The sequence below is a fragment of the Phoca vitulina genome, unplaced genomic scaffold, assembly GCF_004348235.1.
Source record: "Phoca vitulina isolate PV1807 unplaced genomic scaffold, GSC_HSeal_1.0 scaffold2, whole genome shotgun sequence".
NCBI lineage: Eukaryota > Metazoa > Chordata > Mammalia > Carnivora > Phocidae > Phoca > Phoca vitulina.
In genome coordinates, this window is record NW_022589705.1 from 46975042 (window position 1) to 46987629 (window position 12588).

The 12588-nt window shown below is 37.9% G+C and overlaps 2 protein-coding genes and 1 non-coding gene across 3 annotated transcripts in view; 1 reads left to right on the forward strand and 2 right to left on the reverse strand.

The window, feature by feature from the left end:
* Nucleotides 1-12588, reverse strand: part of IL23R (interleukin 23 receptor) — a 56622-nt gene that overhangs the window by 26337 nt on the left and 17697 nt on the right. The window contains exons 5-6 of the mRNA XM_032416499.1: nucleotides 7103-7263; nucleotides 2475-2620 (exon numbers count right to left, since the gene is read on the reverse strand). Coding sequence (XP_032272390.1) covers nucleotides 2475-2620; nucleotides 7103-7263 — 307 coding nt within the window. The remainder of the gene's footprint in view (nucleotides 1-2474; nucleotides 2621-7102; nucleotides 7264-12588) is intronic.
* Nucleotides 10313-10412, reverse strand: LOC116626941. The gene has a single exon (XR_004298376.1). It is a non-coding gene; the product is annotated as a U6 spliceosomal RNA (small nuclear RNA).
* On the forward strand, nucleotides 12193-12510 carry LOC116639842 (60S ribosomal protein L36a-like). The gene has a single exon (XM_032416510.1). It carries the CDS (start codon nucleotides 12193-12195, stop codon nucleotides 12508-12510), a length of 318 nt encoding a protein of 105 aa, XP_032272401.1.

Here is a 12588-nt window from a genome sequence, read left to right on the forward strand (position 1 = left end):
CCTACAAGGAGGCAAAGACAACACTTTATGCATGACCCAGATGAAATTGATAAGGTAGTAAATGTTAAAAATCAAAATTTCATTCTGGCTCTTACTGACTTGGGTCATCTGGATAGAAATGGTAATTCACATTTTTCTGTTCAATGGTTATATTTAGAGGAAACATGGTAGAAGGGATAGGATACAGATTTTGGATTGAAGCCTGTTCTTTCATTTCCCAAATATTTTTGGGGTGCCTAAAGTGACAGAGGGTCTGTGAGAGGCATTTAGTTACTAACAGTGTAAGTGTGAAAAAACCTGGCTTGAGGTCTTTCTTTTTTTTTTTTTTTTTTTTTAAAGATTTTATTTATTTATTTGAGAGAGAGGATGAGAGGAGAGAGAGAGCACATGAGAGGGGGGAGGGTCAGAGGGAGAAGCAGACTCCCTGCTGAGCAGGGAGCCCGATGCGGGACTCAATCCCGGGACTCCAGGATCATGACCTGAGCCGAAGGCAGTCGCTTAACCAACTGAGCCACCCAGGCGCCCTGGCTTGAGGTCTTTCGAGCTCTACATCCTCATTTGTGTAACGGAGCTGATACTTACCTGTCCCAAAGGATTGTTATGAACATTAGATGAGATAACAAATACTCTTTCAACTCCTTGATTTGCCTGCTTCTGAGTTACCAAGTCTCACAATGGCCCTAGTAGCACCAGCAGGGGGAGCAGAGAACAAGAGTTTGAACCAGAAAACGGTTTCTGAAAACCTATTGAGTTACTGATAGTGTAATTACTTTCTATTTTCTAAACATTCTCATAGCCTATAATCTCCTCCTAATTATGCCACATAAGGGAGTTTTGTATTATCAATATCATCCTATGATCATGACACTAAACAAAAGGCCCCAGGTGTCCTATTAGAATAAAATCCTATTGACTCAATATCTAAGACTCAGAGGATTTCAGTTGGGTTGTTTTCAAATTTACCTAAATTCCACATTTGCAAGAAGATTGACTGTGGAGTTGTGTTTTGTTTTTATCCCGCTTGTCCCAGGCTTTAAGCACGGGCTTGCTGGGCACACAGATGCCACAACTGTTTAGTCAGTGAGTCCCACAGGATCTTCACTTGGTAATTGACCAAATGATGCGGAACATGGGCTCACATCTAAATGTAATCTAAACTGTAAAGTTCATATCACATTTCTGATTTAAATGAAGGGCGGTAAATAAACAAGTTGATGTCAGGGATTTATTTTTAGAGAACAATCTTTAAAGTATGTCATGAAATCAGTATAGTTTTACCTTCACCTTCTTGACACTCTAAACACATTGCTCTGCAGCAAAACTGATGGTTAGCATGACTCCAAAGATTAGTATTAAATATATACCATTTTTTTAACTCCCTGAAAACAGATAAAGTCAAACATGTTACATAACTCTTAATTAAACAAAGCTAGAAACTCCACTCCTTAATTAGTTTGACTAAATGGCAGTTTATTGTACTTAAAAATAATAAAATGGCATTTCTTTTAAAATACACCAAAATTGGAGCTTTTTCCTCAGACTAGTGTTCTTCCATAGTTCAAATTAGTTTTTGTTATAACGTTCACAGGTGCTGTCACGTGACGTGATTTCATTCATGAACTTGTACCTATGCCTCTCCTAAGTCAATTGGTAACTTACCATTGGTATTTAAGGATAGTTTGTCTAGACATTCACTTTTTACCTTAGCCTCATATAAGACTGAGGCCTATATTAGTAACAAATCTTACATTTTGAGTTGCATTTTTAATTTAAAAAGAGACTCTCATAAATCTGAAGTCCTTTTTTTTGAAGTTATTACTGGAGATGCCTTTAAATTTCAGCATGGAATGCTTACATCTTATATATCATCACTGATGTAAATTTCACTCTAGGAGGCACGGAATTACAAGGAGCCAAATAGATCCCTCTTAGTTGGACACTTGTCTATTTAGCAACTTAAAAAAGGTAAGAGGACATTTTTAGGAAACATCTCTCCGTTTGGAAGCATACGGTAATGATTATTAAAACTAGAGTGGTTTAGGGCCCCTGGGTGGTTCATTCGGTTGAGTCTTGGCTCTTGGTTTTGGCTCAGGTCATGATCTCGGAGTCGTGGGATCTAGCCCCGAGTCGGGCTCGCACTCAGCGCAGAGTCGGCTGCAGAGTCTCTCTCTCCCTATGCCCCTCGCCTTCTTCCTCTCTCTCTCAAATAAATTAAATAAAATTAAAAAAAAATAAAACTAGAGTGGTTTAAGGAGTGCCTGGCTGGCTATCGGTAGAGCATGCAACTCTTGTTCTCGGGGCCATGAGTTCGAGCCCCATATTGGACGTAGAGATTACTGAAAAAAAAAAAAAAAACCAACAAGCTAGAGTGGTTTGAGTATCAGACAAACAGATAAAAACATGTAAAATAGATCATGTGGGTTGGCTTTTCTTTCATTCACTTATGGGCTAAAGAATAGTGGAAGTTAGCTTACCTTCCAAGTTTGGTTTGTTGTAGTCCTGTATCTCATTTCACAGGAAACCTTTTCAATTTTTGTTTGACTATGCCAGTGAATTACAGTCTTAGGCACTGTAGTATTTATATCCTCAGCCCTGGAAATGATGGATGCGGAAGGTATCACTAGAAAAATAAATAAATAAATAGTCAGCAGTTTAAAACTTGCCTTGGGAGAGATCAATATCTTTTCATCAATATATAGACAAGTTAAAACTAAACAATTTCATGATCTAATTAACAATTAATGAATTTTTTCTTGTTTTCTAAGCTATTATGTAGGAGAAAACTTAAGTGAAATTCTATTCAACCTATTTTCCATTTCTTTTAAGTGGCACTCTTATAGTCCACCTTTCCCCCACCCCCTATTCCCTTCTAATCCTAACTAATGAAATTCCAAAGCCTGGCCTTATTAACAAAAGAGAGTGAAAAAGAGATAAAGGAGATATCTTTCTTCCTGCATCTGTTTAGGGAAAAATGATGTTTTGCCTTCTAAATTTAGTTCAGAGAATCTGATTTGATAAGATATTAAATTGAGACCTTTCACAATAATATTTTTATTCTCTTGTGTCATAGGGAAACTTATGTGAATAATTAAATCTATTGCTAACTTATTTTGTTCTCTATTAAAATAAATCTGTACTTGAAAGTATGATTTGAACAAAGCAAGTCTCCTAAGACTGTAAGACTTTACAAATTATTGCCATGCTCTGTGATAATAATTTTCAAAAGGAAACTAAAATTCTGATGGGTTATATTACTATCGTTTTGTTGTACTAGGAGTAATGGTGTAACTGGAATCTCTGTATTTCTAAACTGTATTAATTCTTATACATTTGTTCTGTCTGAACAGAATGAAATCATTGGCATTTCCCATTTCTCCTATGGCACCACAGAATGATGAAAACCTATGGTTTTGTTAGACATATTATTTAACAAAGAACTGAAGAGCCTACGTATGTGTTTTTAAGGACCATTATTATAGCTTAATATTCTCTATGGATTAGTTTCCTTTTCATTTACTCTAGATGTATAAAGTATTCTTTGGGAATATGATTGTTTTATTATTAATGATTTATTATCTAAAATTATATGCCCTGGTATATGATTTATAGAGAAATATAAAAATTACAGATTTTCTGTTTAGTAGCACAGTGCTATAATAAAATCCTTGGGCTAAAGCTAACATAGGAAGGAAGTAGCAAAATCAGTCTAATTAAAGAGCTTACTGTACTTAACTTCTATTATCTGAATGCCACAGTTGATTTCCTTTTGGTAGTGTAGGCTTCTTGTAATAAGGATCAGTATTTGCAGATTTCTATAGTCAGGGAAGTGTTTCCCAGGGCTCTGAGACCACTTGGGACCATTTAAGCACCCTGAGGCTAAATTACCCACCCAATCTTCTCTCTCATCTCTGAGTCTGGCCTGCTCTTGGTAGAGTAGCACAAGCATTCCTGAGACCCTTCTGCAGAAAGAAATACTCTGGGGACGAAGCAAAAGTCTGTTTAGTCCTATGAGAAATGCAGATGGAATAGTAAGTCCTGTTTAGGATAGAGTCTTAGCACAGGGCAGGTCAATGCAGTAGAGAACTAAGCTTTTAGGTTTGCATGACCTCATATGTTTTCAAATAAACATGCTATATAATAAATACTTGACTATGTACTTTGTTAAATGACTCAAATGTTGAATGTTTGCTCTCATTGCTTAGGTTTCAAATGTTCCCATCATATCTTAGGTTTTTAAAAAACTGTCAAATCCATCATAGATGCCATGTGTTTAGTTTTCACTTGTATTGAAATGAAGAACCAGATTTATAGTTGTTTGGTATCTTCCCAACAGCATATATTTACCTACATGAGAATTAACGTTCAAAAATGGCAGCTGGAAGACACTGCGGGGCATTTATTTCTCCACAGGAGAAGCTGAAGCATCCCTCTCACAGTCACTTAGGCACAGTGTTACTGCGCTATGAGCTCGGGACTGCCTTTCAGCACAGCCTCCCTAACTTAATTAAAACCCAATCCTGTAGCTGTTATGTGAAAATTGTTCTCAGGAGAGTCCTCTGTCCCCAGCTTCATAGAACAGTTCATTTATCTAACGTGCAGTGCAATGTCTCATTCTTTTTTTTTTTTTTTTTTTAAGATTTTATTTATTTATTTGACAGAGAGAGAGACAGCGAGAGAGGGAACACAAGCAGGGGGAGTGGGAGAGGGAGAAGCAGGCTTCCCGCGGAGCAGGGAGCCCGATGCGGGGCTCGATCCCAGGACCCTGGGATCATGACCTGAGCCGAAGGCAGACGCTTAATGACTGAGCCACCCAGGCGCCCCGACAATGTCTCATTCTTAAAAGTGTCACAAATGAGTATAGCTCATTTATTATATAGCATGTTTATTTATCTGGTGGCTTTGTTGGGTGGAACATCCTACATAATCAACCTGTTTTCCCACCTGAGTTTCGAAGAGTCTGTTTTGAGGTTTAGAAAAGAAAAAAAAGCAGGTGGAAGAACAACTCCAAACAAGAGGCTCCCCGGTTCGCAATGTGAGAAGTCAGATTTGGAGGTGGTGGCCAGATGAGATTCTCCCTTTGTGGGAGGCGGGGTGGTGATTAACCTTATTTGCAAGTCAGCAAGTTTGCAAGGAAATCTGGCTGTCCTCCTTACTAGCTGTGGGACCTTGAGCAAATTATTTTATCTCTTTCTTTATCTGTAAAATGGGCACAGTAGTACCATGTATGATTGTCTCCAGAATTAAGTGTGATTTGCATGCTAATTGTCTGGAACACTGTAGGTGTTTAATAAATTGATTGATGATAGTTAAGATCATAAGATCACAATGGTAATAATAGCAGTAATACTACTACTAATACATTAGTTCTAAAAAATGATATTGCCAAAATGATACAGAACATGGTAGCCTTTAAACATCATTAATCCACTGAGGGGAACCTGTTTTAAGAAAAGGACATTTTATGGCATTCTACCTCTAATGGTAAATTTACAAAAACATGTGCACCATGGTCAAGAGAACTATACATGGAGAAATATATCATCATAGTGAGCGGTGTTTGTTTTCAAATCCAATATTCAGAGCATAAGGACAGACTTTTAGGCCAATCCTGTTAGCTGGAATAGTTGAGTTTGGCTGAGGCAGAAGTTGAGAAGTTGAGATATTAGTTCCAATGAAAGACCCCAGTGGTCCCCAAAGGATACCCAAGAAGGTGTCACATCCCCTATATCACTAATCAGCAGGGAAGTTGTCAGACACATAGCATGCTTTTAAATAAAGTTTGAGGATAGAAGATGAGGATTTGGAATTAGAGCTTCCTAGCTCCACAGTCTCAAAATTTTTAATGTCACCTAGCCTTGGTTCCCTCAAGTAGAAATTACAATCTCTTCTACTAGGGTTGTTGTGGGAGGTTAAATGAGGTAATTTATGTAAAAGCAGTTAGCACTGAAAAAATGCTCCATAAACGTGAGCTTAACTGAAATCATCCTTAATAATAAAAACAGAAATAATTGGTACTAGGATGTCCAAACAGAGGGTGATTCACTTGGTGCTCTTTGGCTGAACTTTGGCTTTAGGACTGGGATGTAGCTGTAAAAGGCTCAGGGGCAATTACATTTTGGAATTTATCTTAAGGAAAAAGAAAGCAGGGGTGCCTGGGTGGCTCAGTTGGTTGAGCAGTTGCCTTTGGCTCAGGTCATGATTTCAGGGTCCTGGGATAGAGCTGCGTTGGGCTCCCTGCTCAGTGGGGAGTCTGCTCCTGCCTCTCCCTCTACCCCTCCCCCACCATGCTCTCAGGCACTCTCCCTCTCTCTCTCTCAAATAAATAAATAAAATCTTTTAAAAAAAAAAGGAAAAAGAAAACTACTATGAAAAAAATTTATCCAAAAGGTTGTTCATGGCAGTATAGTTTATAATGGTGATAATTTGAAAACAGCCTAAACCTCCAACAATAAGGGACTAATTAAAGACATTCATTAAAAATTATACTGTAGATTAAATCAATAGAAGTATTTATTCTATATTATAAGTTTTAGAAGGCAAGGTCTAAAATATCTGAAGCAAAAATGTTAACATTTGTAAAATCTGGCTGGTAAAAACAGAGATGTCCACATAATTCACCATTTTTTATGATTTTTGTAAAACTTAAAAAAAAAAAAAGCCCATAACTTCCAAAATAGTATGTTCAGTAGAATCATTTATTATGCTGTACTTCTCACAATGTAAGACTCATCACAGTTTATTATAATCCTTGTTTCTTTCCATCTTCCCTGGTAGATTTGCAAGATATTTAGGGCAGCAGATACCTTGCTTATCTTACTCTCCCTAGCCCTTAGAACAATGCTTGAACATAAGAACTTCTTGATAAATATGTGTAAAACCACAGGCACCCCTGTAGAAATAAGACTGGAAGGATATACAACAAAATGGTAGCAGTACTTATCTTTGAGTTGTTTTGGGCTGGTCAATTATGGGTAATTCTTGTTTTCTATATCATGACCTGCAGGAACTTCAGGGGAACTCCTTTCAGATCTAGACTTCATTTGTCTAGGTCAGCACAAATAAATTGTTTAGTTGTAAAGACATACTATTTCTCATCCTTTACCTATATCATCCAGATTAATTTGCAGTTGTTTTGACTTCTCCGTGCCCAGTGCATTTGCAGCTTGGACCCAAACCAAATATTTCTTGCCACCTTGCAGTGAATCAGTGGAGATGTTAATATAACTTGAAGAAAGATATTGTTGCTCTTCTTCTGTCTCTAAACTTAAAAAAAAAAAAAGATTATGATGACCAGTTGCATTTAGTTTGAATGAGTTATTCCTCAATTTTTTAATGCTACTTTTTTAGCCTGCTTTCAGAATACAAAAATGATTTCATTTTGAAAATTTTAAAAAATAAATTCAAGACTGTTCAGAGTCACACTATGACTTTCATGGGCCCTAAGTCGTTTTGCCTTTATGGACTCATTCTTCCATCAAGAAAAAAATAGTATATATGTGTGTGGGTGTGTGTATGTTTATATAGATACATATATATGTTCATATAGATTATGTTTTACAACAGTTGATATAAAAGCAAATATATTAATATTACATCTTAAACATTTTCTTTGACCTAATGGTTTATTTTTTCTTCTGATTTTATTTATTTTTTAAGATTTTATTTATTTACTTGACACAGGGGAGGGGAGAGAGCAAGCACAAACAGGGGGAGCAGGAGCGGCAAGCAGAGGGAGAAGCAGGCTCGCCGCTGAGCAAGAGCCCGATGTGGGGCTTGATCCCAGGACCCTGGGATCACGACCCAAGCTGAAGGCAGCCACTTAGCCAACTGAGCCACCCAGGTGCCCCTTTTCTTCTGATTTGAAATTAAATTAAGCATTTTCATGGACTCCTGAAAGTATCATGGGCCCTGGGCACTGTACCCACTATGCCTACTAGATAAGTCAACTCTAGACAGAGCTTGAAATAAATGAGTACCCTCTGGGAAGGAGCAATGCATAGGAACTCAGTACAAGGGCTTTGAGTCAGACATTTCTACCAGGTGTAGAGTGAGGGGTAAGAATGGCAGGAAGGATCAGGATAGGGTGAGAGATCTGGATGGGGTAGAGAAAGACCGATCTTCTGGGGGAAAACAACAACAACATCAACACCACCACCACCCCCCTTCCCCCTGGCATGTTCTAAAATGAATAAATGAGGTGGCATGCCATTTTCAAGGAAGTTCAGAAAGTTCATCCTTTGGAGCATGAATGTGCAAGAAGTAACTTCAAGTAGAGCAGACAAGATCAAAAAGACTTCCTGTGGACTTTGAAACCAGAACTGACCAGATCTGGGGGCTGATTAGGTAAGGGGAAAGGAAGTCATTTGCTGCCAAAGAGGATGGAGAAGATAGAGGGGAGAGGCACAGTTTGGACTGAGAGATAAAGCTACTAAATCATCACTTCAAATTATGTTCATTTAAGTTTTTATCATTGAATGAGTGAGGATCTCTAATCAGCCAATTTAGCTTAGTGAAATTTCAAATGTCATTGTTGAGGCTAAAATTTTAAATTTTATTAATTTCCATTGACTTTGGTTAGCAAGTTTGAGCCTCTTTGCTATGTCTGTTAAAAATTTCTGGGGCACCTGGCTGGCTCAGTCAGTAGAGCATGCAACTCTTGATCTGGGGGTCCTGAGTTGGAGAGATTACTTAATCAGTCTTAAAAATTTCTACTCCACAATATTTTTAGGGGGTAGGGGCTGGAAGTAGTGGTGAGGGGAGTATTGGGAAATGTTTCTTCCATCCTTTTCTGGTTTCTGGTTTCTGTGAGGAGAAACTGTCCTCAAAACTCCCCTGTTCTGTCTTGTCCCTCCCTCCCTCATCCCTCTTGAAGGTGGGCATGATTCTACTTATGAAGAACTGGACTGCATACCTCACAGTCCCTTCCTCTCTCCCGTTTTCCCTTGGGAGTCAGAAGACCACAGAAATGACCTTTTCTGGTCTTCTCCAATAAGCTGTAAGATTTAGAGGAGTTGGCCCTCAAGTGGGGATGTGCAGCTGTCTAATATTGGCTGTGATTGAGGGCAAGGGCAGTAAATCTGTTTAGTCTGGGAAGATCAGTATTAGAAAGTTCACTGTTGCCACATACCAAAACCATGCCCTCCATTAACAAGCTTCTTCAGTAATAAATATTATAAAATATTTTAAATGTTTAGTTATTTAAATATATATTTTAAAATATTTAAACATAACTATTTTTGTATTTCTATTTTCACCTATTGGCTTTTTGATTTCTCTCAGTTGGTTTAGAACTCATGAGGAAAATCTGCAGAGATAAATATTGAGCCACCTCAGACTCTTATACACCATTACCTATAGTCAGATCCATTCATAACATGAAAGTGGTTTTCACTAGACTTCACTAAGTTTGCATTTTTTGAACCCTTTGAACTACCAACTCTTTTTATTTCCTTTTCTTAAGCTTCTCAGTCAGATTTTCTACATCCCTGGTAACTACATCCAAATTACCATTTCCACTTGTTCTTTAAGCTTTTTGTTGTGATTTCTGCCTTCACTTTTCCCATGAAACTACTCTTCTAAAATGGCATCCTTTCCAAGGTGAAGTCCTCTGAATCCTCTTTGTAGCATCCATCCCTCTTCATAACTTACAAGTCTTCCTTCCCTTGGCTACCCAGACTCTGTCTTCTGGGTGAGAGAGCCTACATCTTTTTCTCACACCTGCTTAGTGATATCTTTCCTCCTCCAACCCTCCACTTGGGTTGCCCTCCCTACTCCTCTAACCCCACCACAGTGAGGGTCAGCTCTTAGTGCTTGCCTTTTCCCTCAGCTCACTCATCTTCCTGGTTTCAATCACAACAATGGACAAAACATTCCACACATACAGCTACTGAGTATCTGCACTCTCACTGGGAGCTGCATTTGGAGATCTGCCTGAGACCAGAACTGTAGCATATTTACAACTTGTAAATTCTTCTTCTTGCCCATTTCTCTGTTGTTGTCAACAGCATGCTGCCTTTCTGATATCCTCAGTTTGCCATTTTTAACAACTTTTCCTCCATCACTTAAGAGCCAACCAAAGAAGGTGAAGTATTTCCTTAGCTATTATTTTCTTATCTTTTGTTCCTGTTTTGATAGCTGTGGCCATGGTCTAAGCCTTAGCTCTATATTATCTGTTTGGTATATTACTTGTAGATTCCTACGTTAATTGTTATTACATGTGAAACCTAACTTAATATACATCTACTAACTTGGAGGGAAATAACCTTGGAATTTGAACAAAAGTGAAAAGACAAGTACCCTAAATTCTTACATTTAACAAACAGAACGCTTCACGAATTTGTATGTCATCTTTGATTAGGGGTCATGTTCATTTTCTCTGCACTGTTCCAATTATATATAGCATTTGTGCTGCTGAGGCAAGCACTGCTTGGTTTCTTTATCTAATACCATCAACTTTTTTCTGTCCTGGGGGACTGACTTGATAGGATTTATGGGAAAGGAAGAGTTGAAAAATCACAATCATTTCATCTCTACAGCTGCACTTCAGGTCCTGTTACTACTATGCATCTATTTAGCAATGCCCCGAATTTCTCCAGCCCCACAATACCCCAGCCCAGATTATAACTTGCTGGCCACTATGATCTGTTAGAATCCAAAGTGGCATGCTTGCTGAGACACAGAACTCCAGGGGGGGAAAGAGGAACCAGCCTCACTCTACCAAGCAATAAATGCATTTATGTATCAAAATACTACAGAATTTACATATCTGTATTTTAAACTTATTGCCACCACCAGAGCAGGATAATCTCAGCAGGCAACCAAGGAATCTCTCTAAGGCTGACAGGGATACGTGGATAGGGGTGAGGGGTCTACCTGGAATGAAGGTGGCAGCAGCTACTCTAGTTCAGCTTAGGTTTTTAACCCTCAGTGCATATTTTCCGGTGCTGCCTCTTTCCTCTCAACAGCAGGGAGATCACTATGAACACCAGGAGAGGACAAGGACATATCATAGTGATGAAAAGCAGAGGGCTTGGGTTTTAGAAAAAAAACCTAGGTTCAAATCCCAGCTCTGCCCCTCAATAAAATGTGGGACTTGGAGCCAGTTACTTAACCTCTATGTACTTCAGTTGACTCATCCGTACAACAGAAAGAATAACATCGATGTAATCATGAGTAAATAAGATAAGTGAGTGAGATAAGGAAGCATGGAGCCGATGGCTTAACAACAATAAAGGGCTTATTAAACACACAATTATTACTGGGGATTAAAAGGTATTTATGATAAGACTTTTACACATTCTAAAGAATACAAATGAAACCTTAAAAGTTGTTATATTTCAACAAGCAAAATTTCTTTTATATTACTTGTATCTGAAATAAAATCCTTCCATTAAATTCAGGTGTTTGCGTAGTTCCCTTATATATTTTTTTGAAATAAGATGGAATGTAAATAAATTACAGAGAGTTTGTTTTAAGGTATGCTAAACTCATGCTCAATAAGATTTCAAATGTGAAAATAAGAAAATGGCAAATATGGGTTAAGTAGCAAGTAGGGCATCTCTGAGTATTTTCCAGTTAGAGAAAACCACATGCATGTCCTTGGTTTGTGGCTAATTCTTTTATCTTTTATATTGAGACCACAGTCAAAATGGAAATATATTCTTAAACCAACATTAACCATAGTTATTAGGTAATTTAATTCTGCTTTTAAAGTCTAACTTCATGTTAGCACCTAGATCACAAACACTGTTTTAGATGAAGAATCAGTAATAATGAATAAATGACTATAACTCTGGGGCTATTTTAACATAAAACCATATATTACAGAGTTTTCAAATTTCTTATTTCTATTTCTGGTTTCAGTGTGCTTACTAATACATACCAGATTGTTTTTTGAAGGGAGTCAGCATGATTTATATGTCTCTGAAGTTTCCCATGCATCTCACCCTAGTTGTTTTTAATAGATTTTCAATAAACACTGACAATTTATGATGATAATGGTGAATAGTGTTTTCCATTTATTTAGCCACTCATTCAACAGATATTTATTTAACATCCACTATGGTCCAAGCGCTACTTTAGACACTGGGAATACAACAATGGACAAAACAGATAAAAGTCCCACTCTTTCTTTCTGAGCCCATAGCGCTCTCACAAACATGGTAAATGGCGAGAACATTCACCATTCAAAACATGGTGAATGTTCCTAAAACCCGCCGGACTTTCTGCAAGTGTGGCAAGGACCAACCCCACAAAGTGACACAGTACAAGAAAGGCAAAGATTCTCTTTATGCCCAGGGAAAGCAGTGTTATGGCAGGAAGCAGAGTGGCTATGGTGGGCAGACTAAGCCGATTTTCTGGAAAAAGCCTAAAACTACAAAGAAGATTGTGCTGAGGTTTGAATGTGTTGAGCCCAACTGCAGATCTAAGAGAATGCTGGCTATTAAGAGATGCAAGCATTTTGAATTGGGAGGATATGAGAAAAGAAAGGGCCAAGTGATCCAGTTCTAAGCTTCATATTTTGTTATATCATGAAGACAATAAAATCTTAAGGTTATTTTTACTTCATTTGGTTGCAGTAGGTCTTTT